General features: G+C 38.6%; 1 protein-coding gene across 2 annotated transcripts in view; it reads left to right on the plus strand.

The window, feature by feature from the left end:
• Window positions 1-20,705, plus strand: part of CCDC186 (coiled-coil domain containing 186) — a 52,270-nt gene that overhangs the window by 1,147 nt on the left and 30,418 nt on the right. For both annotated transcript variants that reach the window (XM_060768458.2, XM_060768457.2), the window contains exon 2: window positions 15,521-16,191. In XM_060768458.2, coding sequence (XP_060624441.2) covers window positions 15,536-16,191 — 656 coding nt within the window. In that variant the 5' untranslated portion in view covers window positions 15,521-15,535. The remainder of the gene's footprint in view (window positions 1-15,520; window positions 16,192-20,705) is intronic.

The following is a 20,705-nucleotide window of genomic DNA, read 5'->3' on the forward strand; positions in this document are numbered from 1 at the left end:
CTCTCAACAGTTTTATTGTGTTATGGTGTATTGTTTTTATTGTTTACTGCTATTGTTTTAATGTTTGATTTGCTTTAAGTTACGTGTTTTGTTATGCTGTTGTTTTATTGAGGCCTTGGCTGTGTTAGCCGTATCGAGTCCTTCGGGAGATGCTAGCGGGGTAAAAATAAAGTTAATAATAATAATAATAATAATAATAATTAAAATAATAATAATAGAATGGTTCTGAGAGTGCCTTGGACCGTGAGAAGATCCAACCAGGCCATACTTCAGGAAATAAAGTTTGACTGCTCCTGGATATTAGAGGTAAAGATGATGTATTTTGGACACATAATGAGAAGACAGGAAAGCTTAGAGAAGACAATTATGCTGGGGGAAATGGAAAGAAAAAGGAAGAGGGGCCGACCAAGGGCAAGATGGATGGATGGTATCCTTGAAGTGACTGGATTGACCTTGAAGGAGTTGGGGGTGGTGATGGCCAACAGGGAGCTCTGGCGTGGGCTGGTTCATGAGGTCACGAAGAGTCAGAAGCAACCGAATGAATGAACAACAACAGAACTAGAATGAAGGTGGTTTAGGGACCACCAAATGCAGCGCCCAAACACGAATCAAGGAATATGAAAGGCACTGTAGGACTAATTCAACCAGAGAAGTCAGCCATAGCAGAGCACTTGATGAACCAACCTGGACACAGCATATTATTGAGAACATAGAAATGCTGGACCATGCTAACAACTACCATGTCAGACTACAGAGAGGCACTGAAATCCACAAGCATGTGGACAACAGAAAGGGGGAAAACATGAAAATGAACAAAATCTGGCTAACAGTATTTGAAAAAAAACCCTCTAAAATCAGGACAGTAAATAAAGAACAATAGTGAAAAAAACAGGAGAATTCCAGACAAGAATCAATCAGGGGTAGCTAACACCTCCCAACAAAGGATCCACCCCTGTCAGCAACCAGACAGGCTTTGGTGCTGCAAGGCCATTAAATGTTAAATGTTAATCAAGGTGGCCAATTGCAATATTGACACTTGCCTCAAATAGACAAGAGTTCTTTCTCCCACCCTGGGCATTCTACAGATATATAAACTTCACTTGCCTAGTTTCCAACAGACCTCACAATGTCTGGGGATACCTGCCACAGATATAGGTGAAACATCAGGAGAGAATGCTTCTGGAACATGGCCATACAGCCCAGAAGACTCACAACTACCCAGTGATTCTGACCATGAAAGCCTCTGACAACACAATGGAGTGGTTTATTTTGAGCAGATCTTTCTGAAAAGATGCATCAATACCTCACCTCAAACATTGGGGAAGCTATGGTGTTTATTTTGCTGTTATTATAATGATTATTACTGTATTATTTATTTATTTCCTACTCCTTTTCTCAGAATGGGACTCAAAGCGGCGTACAGCATATAAAATCAGAAAACAGTAACATAACATAAAAATACAACCATATGCCAAAAATGTGAAAAACATTAGCAACTTATAACATTATAAAATCCCCGACATGCTTAAAGCCCATAAAACAACACAAAAAAATAAATAAATTAGACATTCAGGTTAAAAGTCTTAGTAATATCCACTCCTTTAGGCCCTAAACAATGCTATTGCAATAGGCCTGCTCTATGGTTCACACATTGCACATCATAGGTAACTACCTACAGTTTTTGAGAAAAGGCCTGCTTCCAAAGGAAGGTTTTAATTTGCTTCGATAATGAAAGCAGGGAGGGGGCCATTCTAACTTCTTTAGGAAGGGAGTTCCAGAGCCATGGGGCCACCACTGGGAAAGCCCTCTTTCTCATTCCCACCAGGTACACTTGTGCCGACGGTGAGACTGAGAATGCAGCCTCTCCTGATGACCTTGAGGTTCATGTGAACTCATACGGAGAGTTCACAGTATCGCTTCTCCGTAAGGAGAAGCGATACCTTAAGTAGGCTGGGCCCAAACTGTTTAGGGCAGTGGTTCTCAACCTGTGGGTCTCCAGGTGTTTTGGTCTTTAATTCACAGAAATCCTAACAGCTGGTAAACCAGCTGGGATTTCTGGGAATTGTAGACCAAAACACCTGGGGACCCACAGGTTGAGAACCACTGGTTTAGGGCTTTAAAGGCTAAACAGACTGATAGGCAGTGCATTTGTTTTCGGAGAGGGGTGGTCCTTTCCCTAAATTCAGCTCCTGTGAGCAATCTGGCAGCTGACCTTTGAACCAGTTGAGGTTTCCGAACACTCTTCTGGGGCAGCCCCACATATTACGCATTGTAGTAGTCTAATCTGGATGTGACTAAGGCGTTTACCACCATGGCCAGATCAGGGTTTTCAAGGTACCGGCATTAGCTGTGTAAATGCCCTTCCCGGCCATTGCTGATACCTGGGCATTCAGGTTCAGCACTGAATCCATTATTAATAATATTATGCTTTTTGTTTTATTATTATTGTAATATATTTTTTGTATCCCGCTTTTATATTTGTCATTTAGACACAAAGCAGCTCACAACAATGGGGGGAAAACACCAATGCAATTTAAAACATATAAATACTAATATATTAAAATAGAATTGAATGTGCAAATCGTTGGAAATCAGTTAAACATTAAAATGGTTAACAAGCCTTCCTGGCTTGCGCTTAGTGATTTCATTCCTTAAAAGCCGGCCTCACTTCCAAGAACTAGGTTAGTGGTGGAGCTTTGTTTTGAAGTTAATTTTGAGCAAATCATTCTTACAAGATGGATTGATGCCTGACTTCAAGAAACACAATATGCTGGGACTCCGTAGCTTTGTACCTGAGGCATGGGAGTATTGTTTCTTTTAGGGGGTTATTGCTATTTTTTTTATTCAAATAACCACAATAAGCTCCGGTGTACCTGTTTTACCAGGAAGTAAGCTAACAGAAACAAAGTGCCTTGCCCTCAAGGTCACACACCCAGCAATTGAGTATCTTCTGAATTCCTCTGCTGGATGCCTTTGTACAGGTGTCATGTTGTCACTGCAAATCTTGTTTGGCTAGTAGTAATATTGTATGTCATAACACACCAGAAGACATCAGGCAGTGAAACTGTTTAGGTTTCTTTAACCTTTGTGACCTCAGGTGCTGCCATTCTCCCTAAGAGTTGTCGCAGAAATCAGATTTCCTGCAACAATTCCTTAATATAATATTTTGATTGTTTACTTCATTGGTAATATCGATTAATTTCTGCTCTACTGGTGGGAGAGTCCTGTGAGAGTTAGAAGAACATGTATTTTATTATTACTTTGTTGAAACAAAAACACAGTATGACACAGCAAACAAGATATACAGTGTTCCCTCACTTATTGCAGGTGTTACGTTCCAGGTCCACCTGCAAAAAAGTGAAAATCTGCGGAATAGGGAGGCTTTATTTATTTTAATATTTATACATTATTTTAGTATTCAGGGGAAAACCTTTTCCTTTAACTTATAAACAAAATCCTTCAGTCACTTTAGTTGAGCAGCAACTTTTAGAAAGCACCTCACTTCCATTGGGCATATATAAGAAGCGTTCACACGTGCATGCGCAGTCTAGCCCTCACGCTCCTTATCTGGCTCTGCTGCGAGTTCACCCAATAAACGCCTCCGGAGCCACTTCCAGGGCCATGGTAGTGCAGTAGGCTGCACTTCGTGACCAGCAGTTCTTTCCCTCTGCACCTCAGGTCTGGCCCGCACACCAGCCTCCCTTTCTGATGCTACCAGGCAGAGCTGGTCACCATCCGCCACCGCGTAAATAATGTAATGTAAATATTTTACATTAATATTTATTGGAAAACTGCGAGTCTGCGAAAAGCGAATCGCAAAGTTGCGAGGGATTACTGTATATACCGGATTTTGAATCACAAAATCACAAGTTGAACACTTCCCAAGTGTTTAGAATTGTGTGATGTATTTTCAGATGATGAGCAGAGATCCAAATAAGGTGGCCTCTTGCAGTTGACTGATTGTGATTTTGTCAATGTTTATTGTTTTCAAATGCCGGCTGAGATCTTTTGGCATGGTACCCAGTGCTGAGAACTGTGCTGGCAGTAGTGTAACTATCATCAGATCCAAGTAAGTCAGAGAGGTCTCGGCTGAGGAGTGGAACTAAGAGCACCTTAACCCATTAACCCTATGGAGAAACAAACCAAAGTGAAGTCAGTACTAGCTTGGACTTCGCCCAGGATAAAAAGGACCGCAGTGAATGCTGTTGATTCTGGACATCCCTTGACAAGTGGCCTTCAGAATCAAAATACAAATGAACAGTCGCAGAAGCAGCAGAAATATACAATGCCAGAAAACTGCACAATTATTATTATTATTATTATTATTATTATCATTATTATTATTATGTTGTACAGGAGCATGCAAGCTAAAACTGCATTATTTCTACATTTTAGATGCACAATTCGGGAAGGAATGTTCAGAGATTGTTTTGCCAGTTCCTTTGAAATATAACCTACAGCACTTGCTATTTGTTGGCAGTCTCCCATCCAAGTATTAACCAGGGCTGATCCTGCTTACCTTCTGAAATCAAATGGGGTCCAGTTCCTTTAGGGTCCTTGAGGTTAAATTCCTTACTATGCAGCTTCTCAGTGCTTTTTGTCTCTAATACTGTGCAACTCTCATTTTGCACAATCTCTGCATCTCAGGAATTTTCTCAATGGAAAATCTTAATTACTGTTTGCACTGCATCAAACACTACTTCCAAACAGAGATTACAAAAGCCCGCTCCCCCATCCTTTTCTTTGTTTCTGCTCTTCTTTCCCTCATTAACAGTAAGTAGACTTAAGATATTGTGGAATTAGTGTTTTTCTTTATCATCTTTCCAAGATTTACCACTTGATTCTGTGCTGGTCAGTGTCATCTCCTGCAGGCAAGTAAACATAGGATTTCAGCCTTTGTTATAGCCCTGGATTTTGAGCTATAAACAATGGTTTCTATGGCTTCTATATGTGAAAGCTTAGAGGTCTTGTTGTTTGTGAAAACCATTTGGATCGTGTGGACAAAATCACTTACATTGTGGCTCAGGTCCCAGAATGCAATTTGTTTACAAAGCCATTTCTCAGTTTTCCCAGTTTCTTTTTGTGATGTCTTTCTTACCTGATTTTTTGGTCATTGTTTCTACAGTCTGAAATCATACCATATTTAATCTGAAAAGCCTTAGTAGTCTTCTCAGAATTGGTAGGCAAAGAACTGCATGCTCCTTGGAACTTAGTTTGATATTGCACATTTGTGTTGTCTTCCTTTATTTTGTAGACGATACTAGGTTAAACATGTTGGTGATCAGGGATGCACAATAACAATGGTGTTTAGGTAAAGAGTTCTTTTGTTCTTGTTGTCCAACTGTTTAGCATTTCGTGTTTTGATCTGTGAACTTGTTAATTATTGAGAGGCATGTTAACAAAAGAACAATTCTTTCAAAAGCTAAGATGAGGACAGCTGTTATGAATATCTCTAAGCAAATTAGTTTATTTGTCCTGAATTGCATTTTTAGGCTTTTTGTCAAAAGAGATGTGAATGGCAGCTAAGAATTTTAACTTGATCAGCTAATGTCATTTTTAACTTAAAGACATGTGTAAGAAGCACTAAAATAACTAAACTAGCAGCTTTTATAGATGAAAGGAAAGCTTTTATCTCAGAACATTTGGCAGAGCAATGCTAATTGAAGAGCCTTCTGGATGTGTTGCAAAATCTGCCGCTGTGTTTCAGTGCCATGATGTGCTACAGAATCCCGTGAGCTATAGTTAGGTGAGAAATCAGCCCTCTTTGGGAGAGAAGGCTAAATATCTTGTAAAACTATAACTTCTGTGATTCCATAGGATTGAGCCAGTACACTTAAAGTGATGTCAAACTGCGTAGTTTAGATGCACCCTCAGACTATTCAGTCAACTGTTGAGGATAAAAGTAATGACAACAGTGCTCCTTTATACAAAAAGGACCTTGCACTGTAGATTCTACCATAATGTAAGATTTTCAACTCTTTGTAATTTGCCTCTGTCAGATGTGACTATTTCAGTTTGTTGCAGCTATGAATATTTGCTTTCAATCAGTTTGACTGGTATCTCTCTGTTGTGGGTAATGCATTAAAATATTATTTCGGTCTGAAGAAACCATATTAGATACAAAAGGAAACAGATTGCATGTAACCGTTTATTTTGTCAGTGAACTCTATTTATACATGCTTATAATTTCTTTGGGATCTTGATTTATTGGGTGTTACCCTCTCACAGTGTTTTAATCAAACACAAACAATATATTGGACTTCCATTTTGAGCTATAAAACTCTTGTTGACTTAAAGGAGTAGAGTTGATTGGAAACTAGCTGGATGGAAGCCCAGTGGTTTCTGATAATAGGCATGTTTTGACATTTTCTTTTATTTATTAGTTGTATCTCAACTTCCCGTTAAAAATACCTGAGGAGGATAAAATAAATTCCATAATCAGTATTTTTTAAAAAACAAAAATGCTATACAACTGTCTAAAATTAGTTATATTTCTTAGGAGTATTTAAAAAAATCACAACCATTTCAGATACCTGTATCATTAAATTAAGGCACCAGAACCTTTCCCATAATTTGCCTAGAATATTCAGAAAGGGTTGATTTCTTCTGGGGGAAATGATTTGATGCTTTCTTACCCATGTCTTGAAGGAATCAGAAGCCAATTCCATCTCAAATTTGTTTCCTATATTCCCTCTTTGTTAGAAAGAGTTCGGCACAAGCTTAAGCTTCTCAACTGTCATAAAGGTTAATCCTCCATAAAGCATGCCACAGTTACCCAGTCTTGAACTTATGCATTGTTAGTATGCTAATTACCACAACCATGTGTAAACCATAGGTTGTATATACCAATAATTTATCCTTAAGTTCATAATTTTGTCACCTCTCTTTAGGTGGTGCAGTCTATAAGGAGCTTCTAGAGGAGGAATTTTCTTTAAACTTCTGTCCCATACTCTGACTTACATTCAGGAGCCTTGGGATGCCTAAACACAGATGTTTTCAATCTGTATATCTTATGCTTTCTTCTGTCTTTTTCCTCTTAACACAGAAAATCTTTATAGAAGGAAACAATTGAACTAGCTCTGCAACATTTTTTGATTCATAATACTAGGAGCTATCAAGAATCTGTGTTATAAATAGAAGTGCAGTATGATGTGAACTATGTTTTATTCTAGAAATTTGTACTTAATGTAGCTTTACTGCAAACATGTTGAAGAAGTGGTAAGAAACTTTACAGAAGTGTAAAGTTGTGAGGAAGAGCTAACTAATAGTTTATCAGTCAATAGAGCTATGGAGATAGCCATATTGGTTTTGGCTTGATAACAATGATGGGCTCATCAGTACATAATGAGGGAATAATTTTATGCCTATCTACTCATTTTACACCCATCTAGTGCGCAGCATCTGTTTATGTATCAAAATGAGAATGACCACAGGGATTTGCAGCAAATAATGATGGTAATGATAAGAACACCTCTCCCTACCATTGGGCAGAGTGGGATGGTCACTTGAGGCAACATAGAAGATTCATAAAAGGGAAGTTGATTTTTAGGTATTTGCTTTGTTGTTGCTGCTGTTGCTGTATATATATTTTGTAACAAAAGCTGGGAGTGACACTAGTGGCATTTTCTATTTCAAAAGCCATCTGACTTTTAAGTGCTCTGCACATTAGTTAGGATACTGTTTTGCCTCAGGTAGAAAAATCTTTTTGTCCATTCCTGAACAATGTTAATAATACAGTGTTTTATGTGATTTACAGAGGAAAGGGAATACCAGAAAAAAAAAAAAACCTCTGCAAATTTAATAGGACAAAGGAATTCTACTTGTTCGAGCACCCTGATGTTTTCACTAAGTAGTTGGTAGTACATCTTGGATAAATATTAAACTCTTCTTATAAAAACGAGAAAGAGCAGAATCCTCTCTTAGGATTCTTACTCCAAAACTGTGTGCAGACAGACTGTGGCTATGTAGTGGGCAAGAAAATATATTTTGTGTGTCTTTGGATCAGCTTATTTCAATGGATACTCCTATATTTCCAAGAATGATTCTGGTCCTGAAGACAGTTTGAAGGGTTGAGTTATGGTAGAAACTTCAAGTTTCCTTGTGTTTGGAAGTCTCACGTGCCGTTTCCTCTGCAGTGTTGGATTTTGCAGCCTCAATCAGTTCTCAGCATGCAGTGTAAATGAGGATGGCATCTGAAGATTATTCTCCCCACAATGTCGTGATCATTTCAATTTAGCTCATGCCAGCCAGATATTTGGCGGGCTCGTTAACTATGATTGTGCTATGGAGGTGTATGAAATGAATAATCTCCGTGTGCTGTCTTCCCCAGAACAATTGTGCTTCCCCCATCCCACCAAACATCTGTTTGGCGTGCTGATGAGTCTTGAAGTTGGCAGAGGGACATAACCATGAATAGAAAGAGGAACATGTAAACAAGGGCAAGCTGTCTGAAAAATCTTTGGGATGGTTTCCCACACATATTACAATGCTGACAAATACTGTCAAAGACAATAATTTATGTAGAGTTGCATGATGCAAAGCACTCAAAGTAGGTGCCCTTTCTAATGTTATTTTCAGCATAGATGACCACTGAGATTGGAAAGAACTGAGTTTTTCTTCTGAGGAGACATTGAACACAAGAGACGTTGGAGCATTGCAGTCCAAAGAGGGAGGTGCAATGTTTCTGAATGTCCTGATTATTAAGTGTTATAAAAAAAAAAAAACCTCCGGTTTGGTGTTACCCTTTAATATTAAGTGCACCTCAGAATGCCTCAGAAGAAATTTCTTCCCATGTTGGTTTTTAGTCAATAATGGTAATCAGAAATCCTTTCTGGTCTTATAAATAGGAAAAAAAAAGTTGGACAACGGGGACTACACTTCAGCATGAGGCAGTGATGCTGTGCAGTGTGCAGCATGGAGCATGACATTATGTTTGCCGGACTGCAGCTTACTCATATCCCTTTGCTCCTGTCTGATACACAGTGACTCAACAATCTACATATTGCTCCTGATTAATAGGTGGAAGCCCTGTTCACTCATAACACATAGGATAAATCAGGGGTTCTCAAACTAAGGCCCAGGAGCCAGATACGGGCCTCCAAGGTCATTTACCTGGCCCTCACTAGGGTCAACCTAAGTCTAAAACAACTTGAAAGTACACAACAACAACAGCAACAATCCTATATCATCAGCCAAAAGCAGGCCCACACTTCCCGTTGAAATGCTAATAACTTTATATTTCTTAAAATTGTTCTTCATTTTAATTATTGCATTGTTTTAAAGTGGGGGTTTTTGTACTACAAATAAGATATGTGCAGTGTGCATAAGAATTCATTCATTTTTTTTCAAATTATATTCCGGCCCTCCAACAATTTGAGGGACTGTGTCCTGGCTCCCTGTTTAAAAAGTTTGAGGACCGCTGGGATAGACTGTTGGCGAGAGATGCATTGTTGTTGTGTGTCTTCATTTCTAATGTATGGCTACCCTAAGTTGACCCTATTAGCAAGATTTGATAAGAGTGGCTTTGCCTTTGTTGTCCTCTGAGGCTTAGAGAGAGCATGATTTGCCCAAGATCATCTAGTGGGTTTCCGTGACTGAGTGGCAGAAAAAAACGAATAGTCTCTAGTAAGAATGTTCTTTGCTTGTTCTACCCATGCCTGTTCCCTTTTTAGTGTTATTCTTTGTTATTTACACATTATTCTTGTGATCTCTTAATGCTGTGTTTCTGATGGCAGCTCATTGAAAAACCTTTGCATTTCTCTGTGTTTGAACAACTTTGGCAAACTAGATTTTTTCCTGCCTTTGTAAGTAGGAGCATTTGCCACATTATCTCCAGTAGATGTAAAATAAAATATTGAAATGACTTTCCCTGTCATTAATCCCTGTTGTTCTTTATTGCCCTCTGCTGGTTAAAATCCATTCCTTGCGGCTAAGCAGTACAGCAAACTTCACCTTGGAGATCACACTTACAGGAATCCCAAACAAAGGGCAAGTCAGATTACACGAGGAAAAATTCTTATGAGACAACTGGTAGAGAAAAGACAGTCTGCTGTTTTACTGCCCAGTTGAACTCAAAGAGACTTGCCTTCTTGGTGGCTGCCCCACAACTCTGGAATGAAGGAAGCCAAAATGGCCCCCTCCCTGCTGTCATTACGGCAGCAGGCTAAAACCTTTTTATTCAGACAGGCTTTTAATGATGGTGTTTAAGATCTAGTCAGGGGGTGCTGTGGTTTTTAACACTAAATATATTTTGATGGATTTTAACTGTGATTTTTTAGTGCTGTTCGTCTTTAATTCTGTTTTAATGTTTACATATTTGTATATTTTAAAATGTATACTAATGCTTTGATGTCAGGCGCTTTGAGTCTCCTTTGGGGAGATAAAGTGGGGTATAAATAAATAAATAAATAAATAATGGGTTTAGGGCCATGTAAAGAGTGAAGAAAGTTCCAATAGTGTGTAGAGAATAGTCTTGTTTTGGCAGGAAAAATCCCTCCCTTTACATCCTATGCTCAGTCTTCATTGGTCTGATGTGGATTCTTCTCAGGGTCCGTTTTGCAGGTTTTTCTTTTTGTGGGGGCACATACTCTTTGCTTTCTTCATTGATTTCAATGAAGAGTTCAAATTTCTGTCCTAGGGACATTTGAAACAGCTTCTATTATTATTATTATTATTATTATTATTATTTCTAGTATTTATACCCCGTCACTTCTTTACCCTGAAGGGGGCCTCAGGGGAAGAAAAAAAACAGGAACTGACCTATACAGGCAATAAGAATGAAAGTAGAATAACTCTCTACAGACCCTCCAACAACAAACAGTTAATAGCTAAAAACCTGTTCAAATATTTTAAAAATCTTTGCTTTCCAGTGGAGCAAAAGGAAAGAGATCCAGCCCACCTTCTGGGATAGCGATACATATCATGGGAGCAGTCATCAAGAAGGTCCTCTCATATACCGTATCTTCATCAGATAGATCTGTTAGGATAGTGGCACTGAAATAACACCCTCACCCTAGAATCTTAAAACTCAGACAGCCTTGTATAGGAATATTGGACTTTTGAATAATCTGGCCTTATGCAGCATAAGGGTTTTATAGATCATAACCCACACATTGAATTATGTTCAGAAATGAAGTAATGTATACAGTTAGAAATTTTAGACACTCCCCCCCCCCCAAAAAAAAACCACACTTGAGTTTTTAAAAAAAGAACACTGCAGACAGATGTAGGAACTCAGTTCTTACAAGGCTCTCATCTTCCTCCCTTCATTCTCTGTCTTCTCTTCCTGTTTACTGAAACATTTCAAACATCATGGATAGTATGGGTTTGGCTAGGTGTACATGAACATGTAATGACTTTAATTGACATGAAAAGACATTATATTAAGTAAGGATCAAAATAGTGAGAAGGATATTGTGTGCAAAGGGTTCCACAGGTAAGCTAAAGGTGTACAGCTGCAATTTGCTTTTATTTAATGAGTCATTGTTCCTGTAGCCAGTGCCAAGTGTTTCATCTCAGAAGCAGAAGTATTATCTGAAAGCTTCATTACTTTAATGAAAAAATGCTAAAGAAAAGACCCTCTGTTCACTAACATTAGGCAATTTTGAATCTCTGATACTTTCTCCCATCGCCTTTCATTGTGTTGTGTGGGAAAGGAAGAGTGGACATGGGGAATCTATAATTTTGTTTTCAGTCATCACAATTCAGGGTTGACAAGAGATAAAAGACGAGAAGAGTACTATTTTTCTGGTAGTAGAAATTAAGTCTTTGATGGTGTTGTAAAATATTTATGACACTCAAATAGCTACACCCTTCGAATCTGGACCCCTTGGCTATGCCAGCCTTGCCCAAGCATTTTCCTTTTCTTGGTTTTATGCATACCACTCCCTGGTATGACTTTTGGGGTAACATGCAGTCTTATATATTCACAGCCTCAACTTTCTCCCACAAACATACATGTGCCATAAGATTATTGATTTAAAAATACATATGACTTTTTAAGATTAAATTCAACACTAGCAGATGAAAATAACAAGGAACATCTATTTCTCAGATACGCTGGTTTTTGGACACGTGATTGCCTATTTTATCTATAATTTTCCACATAACTATAAGTGCACATAATATCTCCAGTTTTGTTTAGATTTGTTGGTGAAGATGTTTATATGTCTGCATTTTCAAATTCCACAGCTATTCTACAATATCTTAATCATGTTTTATTGGCGAAGTAATACCTTTGAACAATTTAATTGTGGCAGAGCTTTAGCATCAAACTTCCTCCTGTCTTTCCCATCATTACCTACTCTGTCACCAATAAATCTTATTTTCTCAGCCCTACTCCAAAAAAGCAAGGCTTTTGTACATCCCATTCACCTTTCACCAGATGTTTAGAATAGGATTGGTATTGTTAAAATGTGTCTGTATTAGCTGATTTAATTCAGTCCTTTTAAAGGAAGGACAATGAGCTGTAAATGTCTAGTTTGAAAACAAAAGGTCACTGTAACTAATAATACTATATTTGACATTTTTGTTCCCACAGTCTAATTTGAGAGGGAGAAGATTAAATGAAGTGAAACAAATATGTATAAGAGACCCTCCACTGTAGCCACATAATTAGTTGGACAATTTGTAATTAATCTATCAAACTCTACTTCCTCAATGGGCAATGCTAAAGCTTTGTCCCACTTTAATGGGGCACAAGCTTCTCACTTATCTGTAAAGAACAGGAACAGTCTCAGAAAGGATACCCCGTCAGGAATATACTTATATGGCGTTTGTATAGTGATTTATTTGAGCGAAATGTTATACATTTTAAATGCCATTTAACGCACAGAAAAGAGAGTTCCTGTGCTTCAACTGAGAGTTAAAATATTTTATTTCTACATATCTCTATTTAATTCCATTGAGACAAAGCAATTTTAGCCTGGAATTAAAAAGTTACCACTTTGCTTATAAGAAATAGAGCACTGGCAGTTATGCATCCTGTTTACTCTTCTATTTAGCTTTCTAAGATCTAAGAAACAGGAAGTGAGGATCTATTTCTTCTGTGAGTGGTACTCTAATGTTTGGTGTTAAAAGCCTTTGTAGCAAACATATTCCTAGTCACATAGCTATGAGAAAATGGCAATTACTTTGCATTATTCTGTTGCTAGCAGATCACAATAGCCATATGCAGATGTGTAGGAAGCTTGTCGGATAAAAATAGATCATTCACCTAACATTTCCTGTTCACAGAGAGTGAAGAAGCCTACACCTTTGTGTTATCCTTTACATAGTTAATGTGTGCCATACAAGCCATGTGTACCAACCAGCAACAGTCAATGATATAAACAAGATATAAATTTTTATGCTATTAATTGTGGCCAGTGTAAAAGGCATTACATTATTCTATGTTATAATGATCTCTTCCTCTGACTTATATTGTGCTGTGTCAGATGAGATAATATCTGCAAACAAGAGCCGAAGTTACTATGAAGTAAACATTGAATTACATCTGTTAGTTTAGTTGGTCTTTTTAATGCAAGTGTGCCACATGCAAAAAATACAGGGATACCTTGAGATACACAGGGTATTTTCTTATGAGAAGAGCCCTCAGGCTTACACCCATACACTAAAATGTCCAATGATTATGTGGAAGAATTAGTCTCTTGCTGGGGGTTGCATGTCCTACCCCTGCTCTGGGGGGATGGCAACTGGTCTCTTAGGAGATGTATTCTGACTCAGGCATGCATGCCCTCTGACACTCCCACCTCAGTGGTAACTGAGTGGTGGTTGAACTGTGTTTCAACAACAGCAGTGTGATATAAGCCTGTACCACAAAGATTAGTTTAGGGGTAAACCAATTTAGGGAGGAAATGGAGGCGAGGCTAAAGTAATAGGATGATATGCTAACAAATGTAGTTGTGTGGGATTAGATTTTGTTTGAGTTCAAGATGAAAGGGAAGGGGTTTTGATGAAGAGGTAGGTTTTGAGCGTGCATTTTAAGCAGTATCATGTGTTTGTCAACCTGCATGTTTATATTTGTATTACCCATGTTGGCTGGGCATTATAGCTTTTAAAGTCCAATACATGTGATGGGTCAGTGAAGGCTGATGAGGGGATTCAGAAAGAGAATCCTATATCATTTATAAAGGGCAGTACCACATTACAAAAGCTTTCACATGTAAATAAATTCAATGTACCTCAGTTTTGTGAAAGATGGCTGGGTGGCCATCTATTGCGGGTGCTTTGATTGTGCTTTTCCTGCATTGCAGAAGGGGATTGGACTAGATCGCTCCTGGGGTCTTCCACTGAAATACTGTTAAGTTTATGCTGGTCAAAAAGTTTGCACATGCTTAAAGACGTGGATGTTCCGCTGTGTGTTCCGCTGTGACTAGACAATTCCCTGGATAACTGGCCCCAGCTAGGATTCAGAATCTTGTCCTTGCACTTTACTATTGTTGTATCCAAAGCTATAATGATCTGCTGCTATATGTGATCTATGTACTTTACTCACTATTGGTTGTTGGTTTTGATGCTTGTTTTTTATATTGTTATAATGCTGTTGTTTTTATTTTGTTTTATATTGATGTCATGCATTTTAATGTGTTATATTTTAACTGTGTTGATTGGGCTTGGCCCCATGTAAGCCACCCTGAATCCCTTTGGGGAGATGGAAGCAGAATATAAAAATAAAGTTGTTTTTGTTGTTGTTATTATGCCATACACACACACACACATATGCACACACACATTATAATATAATATTTAATATCTAAATATTTCTTGGGGCTCCACAAGAAACTTTTGCTTCAAAAAGGGCTCTATGGCTGAAAAAGTTTGAGGACCCCTGGTATCTTATTACCTGATGGTGAGAGAGAGAAAATACCCCATCTAGGTGGTCTGTACAATAGCCAGATTTCAAGAGTACCAAGTCTTCACTTCATTAATCATAAGTAGGAATTACCAATGCAAATAAACCTGTTTTGATTGAGCATTTTGAAGTTTCCATTTTTAGGATTTTATTTTCAACATTCCAACTGTAGAGTCCAGCTCCTCATTGTTTTTTGCATGGCAAGTTGTAGAATTGCTAAAATACAATACAATAATTTTGGAACTTTACATTTCCTAATATGGATTAAACTGTGAGACAATATGTTAGTGTTTTTATGTGGTAAGCAGCATAGCTGTTAGCTACTAGATTGACAGTATGATATTTCAGTGTTTGTGTTGTGTACAGCTGCAGCTTATTAGTTCAACTTCATGGAAAAATATATATTCCCCATGTATCTCAAACACTAGGTCAGAGGTGGGAAATCTGCAGCTTATATTATTGGACTGAACCCCCATCAAACCAAGTCATGATAGCCATTGGTAAAGGGAGATTAAGTTCACTTGTAACAGACCAAAAGATGTAAAACCTCAGTTGTTGAAATGTATCTAGCATTGTTATTTGATAAAATTTGTCAACATTATTGTAAGAACACTATTCCTTTCCCATCTCTATTTGAATTACACCCCTTTATTTGGATTTTATTCCTAGATTCCTGATGAAAAGATGGATGAGCAGTTGCCGGAAGAGCAAACAACTCTAGAGACAGTTGACCCAGCAAAGACTGGTGATAAATCCTCTAGCTCAACCACTGTTGTAGAAGATGACAAATTTCCAGGAACTCAGGATGGGCTACACATAGAAAAAAAGGAAATCCCCTTGGACAAAGAAAACAATCAATTAATGCTGGACCCCTGTTCAGAGGCTACTGAGGCAAGTGGGGATGGAGACATACCTGAAGTGCAACATGTTCCAGACCTTAACGGTGATGGAGGTAGCTGTTCTAAACCTTTGGAAGCACAAATAAAAGAAACTAAGAAATTAGATTGCTTACCTGATGGAGATAATGAACAGCAGGTTTTAGAAACTGATGGGACAAACTCATCCTTGACAGACTTATTGCACAATCCCGTGAAAAGAACTTTTGGGGTCTGTTCAGGAAGCCCATATGACACAGATTGTACTAAGAACCTTATCTCTACTATACAGAATGCTTCCTCTCAGGAGGCTTTGTTGGAAGAAATAGAGTCTGAACTTCTATCAGCAGATTTATTGAAAGATCATAAACTTTCAAATGGTATGTGCAAGAATGAAGCTACATTGTCTTTATTGGAAAAATGCATGCAAGACAAATATCTTCAGCAGGAGCACACAATAAAGAAGTGAGTATTGACTGATCATTTGCACATAGATTTTAAACATAGGTATTCTCTAGATAGGGTTTTGTGCTGGGCAACTAAAACAAGGCTAGAAATTGACAACTTCTCAAACTTCCTAGTCTGTTTGGTCAGTAGGATACTTGGAATTCTTGTAAAAATATGCTGTTCCAAGATCTGAGTTAATGTGAAACATTTATGATTAAACAGTGGATAAGTATAGCAGTTTTGGGGAGCTGCGTATACACATAACTGTTTGGTTTGGAAAATGTATATAGTCAGTATTCAAAAAATGCACAAATGTTTAAACAAATTTGGTATAGTTTGTGACTTAATGCCAGGGCTGTTTTAAGAAAAATTTAGCCTGCAGATGAGTGCAGCCCATGAACTGAATGAAAGTAGCTGGAAATCCTGATTACTGTGGGTTAAACTACTTTCCATCCTGCAACCTTATCTTAGCTCAGTTGTGTTTTCATGGGAAGGGGGCACTTCGCTGTGGGTTGGTCAAAAAGTCTACATAGCCCTTTCTCTTCCAACTGTTATTATTCTGAACCTTGTGTTTTTGCTGTGTTGCTGCAGTTAACATCTGTCTGTGGACTTGTATACAGTGGTGGCTTGTTGCTACCAGAATGCCTTTCTGTTACATCTAAATCCTCTACACCCCTTGAAAACTTGCTCCTGAGGGATAGTTTAGTGAGATGTGTACAGGAAGCTGTAGTAGAGAAAAGGATTGCCCAAAATGTGGTGCTCTTTCTGATATGAGCAGAAGCATATTCCATTAGCACTTGCATTTAAATTAGAGAGTGGCTTCTACTCTTCTTAGCATCTTTTAGATACTCCTTGTGACCAATATTAGAGGATAGTTTGCAGTAACCTAGAGGTAAATACAGCAGTTCTTCGTATAGCAACCAAAAGATGAAACTTGATGTGTGACCAGCTCATTGACCAGGCACCTGTTGCAGCATTTTAACTCTCACACAAATTCAGTTGAAAGTCATAGCTTGTGTGCATGTTTGCTTAGCATTGTGTGCATAGCACTGAGTGCAAAATGTGTGTTGTAAATAGATGTTATAGCTTCATAGGATGAGCAACATGTACACTTGAAAAGAATCACATACTCTTTGCTCCAAGACCATTGCTGGATTTTTCAGAAATGTTATTTAAGTCCAGAATACCAACTGTGCTTACCAGGAACCTTCAAGAAGTCACAAGGAACTGCTTTCTTTTGGTGTCCTACTGTACTGGTAGATTTATGGCATACACTGTTTTAAGCAAGGACAGAAACAGAATCCTCCAATCAGCATAGCCCTGCCAATTAATATTCCAAAAAGTAACTTTTCCAATATCTAGCCTACATTGAATTCAGGTAAGATGTAGTTTCAAGAATAGGACATCCCTTGTCTGTGAAGTTAAGATAGCTTTGCTGTAATGGTTTGTTTTAGGGCCAAATGTATAGTTTTTATTTTGACCTATGGATAATTTGAGAGTCATTCCTCAGAGAGGGGAAAGTACAATACTGCCTCGGGGTGGCCGTCCCTGGCTGCTGCCACCATTTCCCACACAGGTATTCAAAAGGCCAGAGATATGTCCACAGTGGAGAGAGTAGAGGGGCTTGATGCTTCTTTTCGGTTCCCGGATTGAATGAAGCTCTTCCCTTTCACCATGCTGCATCAGAGAAAGAGGCAGTTTCTCTTTAAATAGGAGTTAAGGTACACTACTGATGCTGACCTGTGAATAAGTCAACCCAATTTTGGGTGGATTTTTAAAAATGTCTAGTCTTATACATGGGTACATATCTGAGCCTTTGCATCTCAGTTGCTTTAGAACACAAGTTGAAGTGAGCTATTGTGGTTGGCTCCAGTGCAAACAAAATATTGGGCTTTTTCATATGGTTTTATGTTCTCATTAATATGTACTCATAATCACTTTCAAATGCTCTTTTTGGGTGAAAACTTTTCTCTTTCAAATTACACAACAGTTGGCAATAAGTCAAAACTATTGCGTGCAGACTAGCTTTGGGGTATTCAGTTCGCTCTGCCAGATCAGTGCTGATTCATTGTGCCAGTTCAACATTGCTTTGTTGTTGTGTTATAGGCACAGCAATGCACACCAGTATCTCTCCCCTCAAGCTTTCAACCATTTGGTCAGTTTTTAAAATATAATTATGTCGTCTTTTGTAGACAAGAATACAAAAAACTGGGCTGCACTGCTGGGGGCCTTGTTGGAAAAATGACGTTGACCATTCATAAACAATTCCCTTTCCCTTGCCCAAGGGCACATTGAGCAGAAGCTGAAGAAATTTTGGTCAGCTTCTGGTCACTGCATTATTAAAACTGGTTGATCTGTAAATCTTTCAAGGTTTTGATGTGCCTGCAGTATTCTAAGGCAGCCAGCCAGCAAACTAAACAGATGCTTATTCTTCTCTTCACAGCTTACTACCTAGACAACAGTGAATTCCTTTGTACGCTTCAAACATGTAATTTGCCCTGAAAATGCTACTCATTTTAAAAAATCTAAGTGCTTAAAGTAGAGCATTGTAGGAGCATTTGTGATTTGTTTCTTAAACAAGAAAGATGCTTGTATTTTAAGACTTTGGCCTAATGACCCATTTGACAGGTGTATCTGTTTATGTAATTCTGCCTTTCATCTATCAGTTTAAATGCAGAATTCTGGGATGTTCTTAAGGGGCTTTAAAAATCCTTAGACAGATATACAAAGGCTAACCACAATAGAAAAATGTAGATACCTTGCATATGCTGGGGACAAAACAAATCTTGGAAAATGAAATTCTGCAGGTACCAGAATCCTGGCCCATGCTGGCTTGGGAGTTTTGGCAGTTCAATGTTTCCAAGCTCTGGGACAAACAATGGAAAAGCTGCATATGTCAGTCTTGTCACTGTTGTCCTGCTAATGTCAGTCTTCTAATGAAAATAGACTTACTAGTGTTATGTCATAACATCTAGGGGTCCTTCCAGACAAGCCCTATATATCCTAGGATCCGATCCCAGGCTTTCTGCTTTAAACCGGATTATATGATTCCGCACTGCCAGATAATCTGGGATAAATAGAAAACCTAGGATCAGATCCTGGAATATAGGGCCTGCCTGGAAGGGCCCTAAGAATAGCTGAGTTAAATGAATATATGGCATATTCCTCAGGGATCATTTAATTTTCTTTGTCCTCCTCAGGTAAATGTAAGGCTGCATTTATGTTTTAACAGAGACTATTTTAAAAAAAAACAAGCAAAGAAACTTTTGTGCACCAAACCTTTTGATTGCAGTTCCCATGTTCATGTACAATTGGCTGGGAAAACACATAGACATCATATGCTCCATCCAGGGAATTAGAGCAGAGTTACCATATCAATATGTGCCGAGAATCCTCACACTGACAGCAGTCCGCTATAGTATGACTGTTGTGTAACATAGAAATGTCTGTAATATAACTGTTGTGTAATATGGAAACTAGCCTTGTGGATTCTTCTGGGCTATCACAGGAGGGGTGAAAATGTAGTGTGAGTGGTGGACGAAGTGATGGGAAGAGACAAGCCTGAGGACACAGAAGGTGGACTCTGACTCAAACTGAAGGCTAAAACAAGACTGTGATGAATGAGAAGCGCCTAGCCACAGAACAAAAGCAACAGAAAACGCCTTTGCATGTGTTCCGTCATCTAATGCAACCCTTTCCCAAACTGATACCCTCTAGGTTTTGGTCTTCAGGTCCCATCAGCCTTACTCAGTGTGGCCAATGGCACTTTATAACAAGAATTTGAAGACACTAGTTGTAGGAGGTTAGTCTGGTGTCTCCCGTGCAGTCAACTTACAAAATCTTGTATTTCTATCTGCTCTTTTTTAGAGCTTCTCTCTCTCTAGTCTCCTTTTTCCTAGGATCTCGGTCTAGTATCTAAATCAGGCATGGGCAAACTTCGGCTCTTCAGGTGTTTTGAACTTCAACTCCTAGAAATCCTAGCCAGCTTACCAGCTGTTAGGAATTGTGAGAGCTGAAGTCCAAAACACCTGGAGGGTCAGAGTTTGCCCATGCTTGATCTAGACCTAGTTTATTGACAAATCGGCATAAATATGAGTGGTCTTTCTCAGGATGCAGCAGCTTTGTTAGAAGCATTGTTAAGAGTGCCAATACTGTTAGAGCTGGGCTTGTGTGTTTTTACATCCTGTTCCAAAGCAGCGAAGGAGATTAGGCTAGTGTTAATTTTGGCAGCAGGAACTCTTGGCAGGTGGAGCATAGTAAGTTATTTCAGCAGCTGGAAATTGAATAGAACCAGAATATGCTACGATGCAGCTGAAGCAGCACTTAGGGCAAGTCGCTAATAATTTTTGGCCATTGCACAAGTAGCAATCTCTGTTCACGTCTCTGCCTCTTATTTTTAACTACTTAGGCCCCTTCCACACAGCTGTATAAAATCCACATTGAACTGGACTATATGGCAGTGTAGACTCAGATAATTCAAAGCAGATATTGTGGATTATCTGCCTCAATATTCTGGGTTATATGGCTGTGTG

This window comes from Anolis sagrei, chromosome 3 (genome assembly GCF_037176765.1).
Source record: "Anolis sagrei isolate rAnoSag1 chromosome 3, rAnoSag1.mat, whole genome shotgun sequence".
Classification (NCBI taxonomy): Eukaryota; Metazoa; Chordata; class Lepidosauria; order Squamata; family Dactyloidae; genus Anolis; species Anolis sagrei.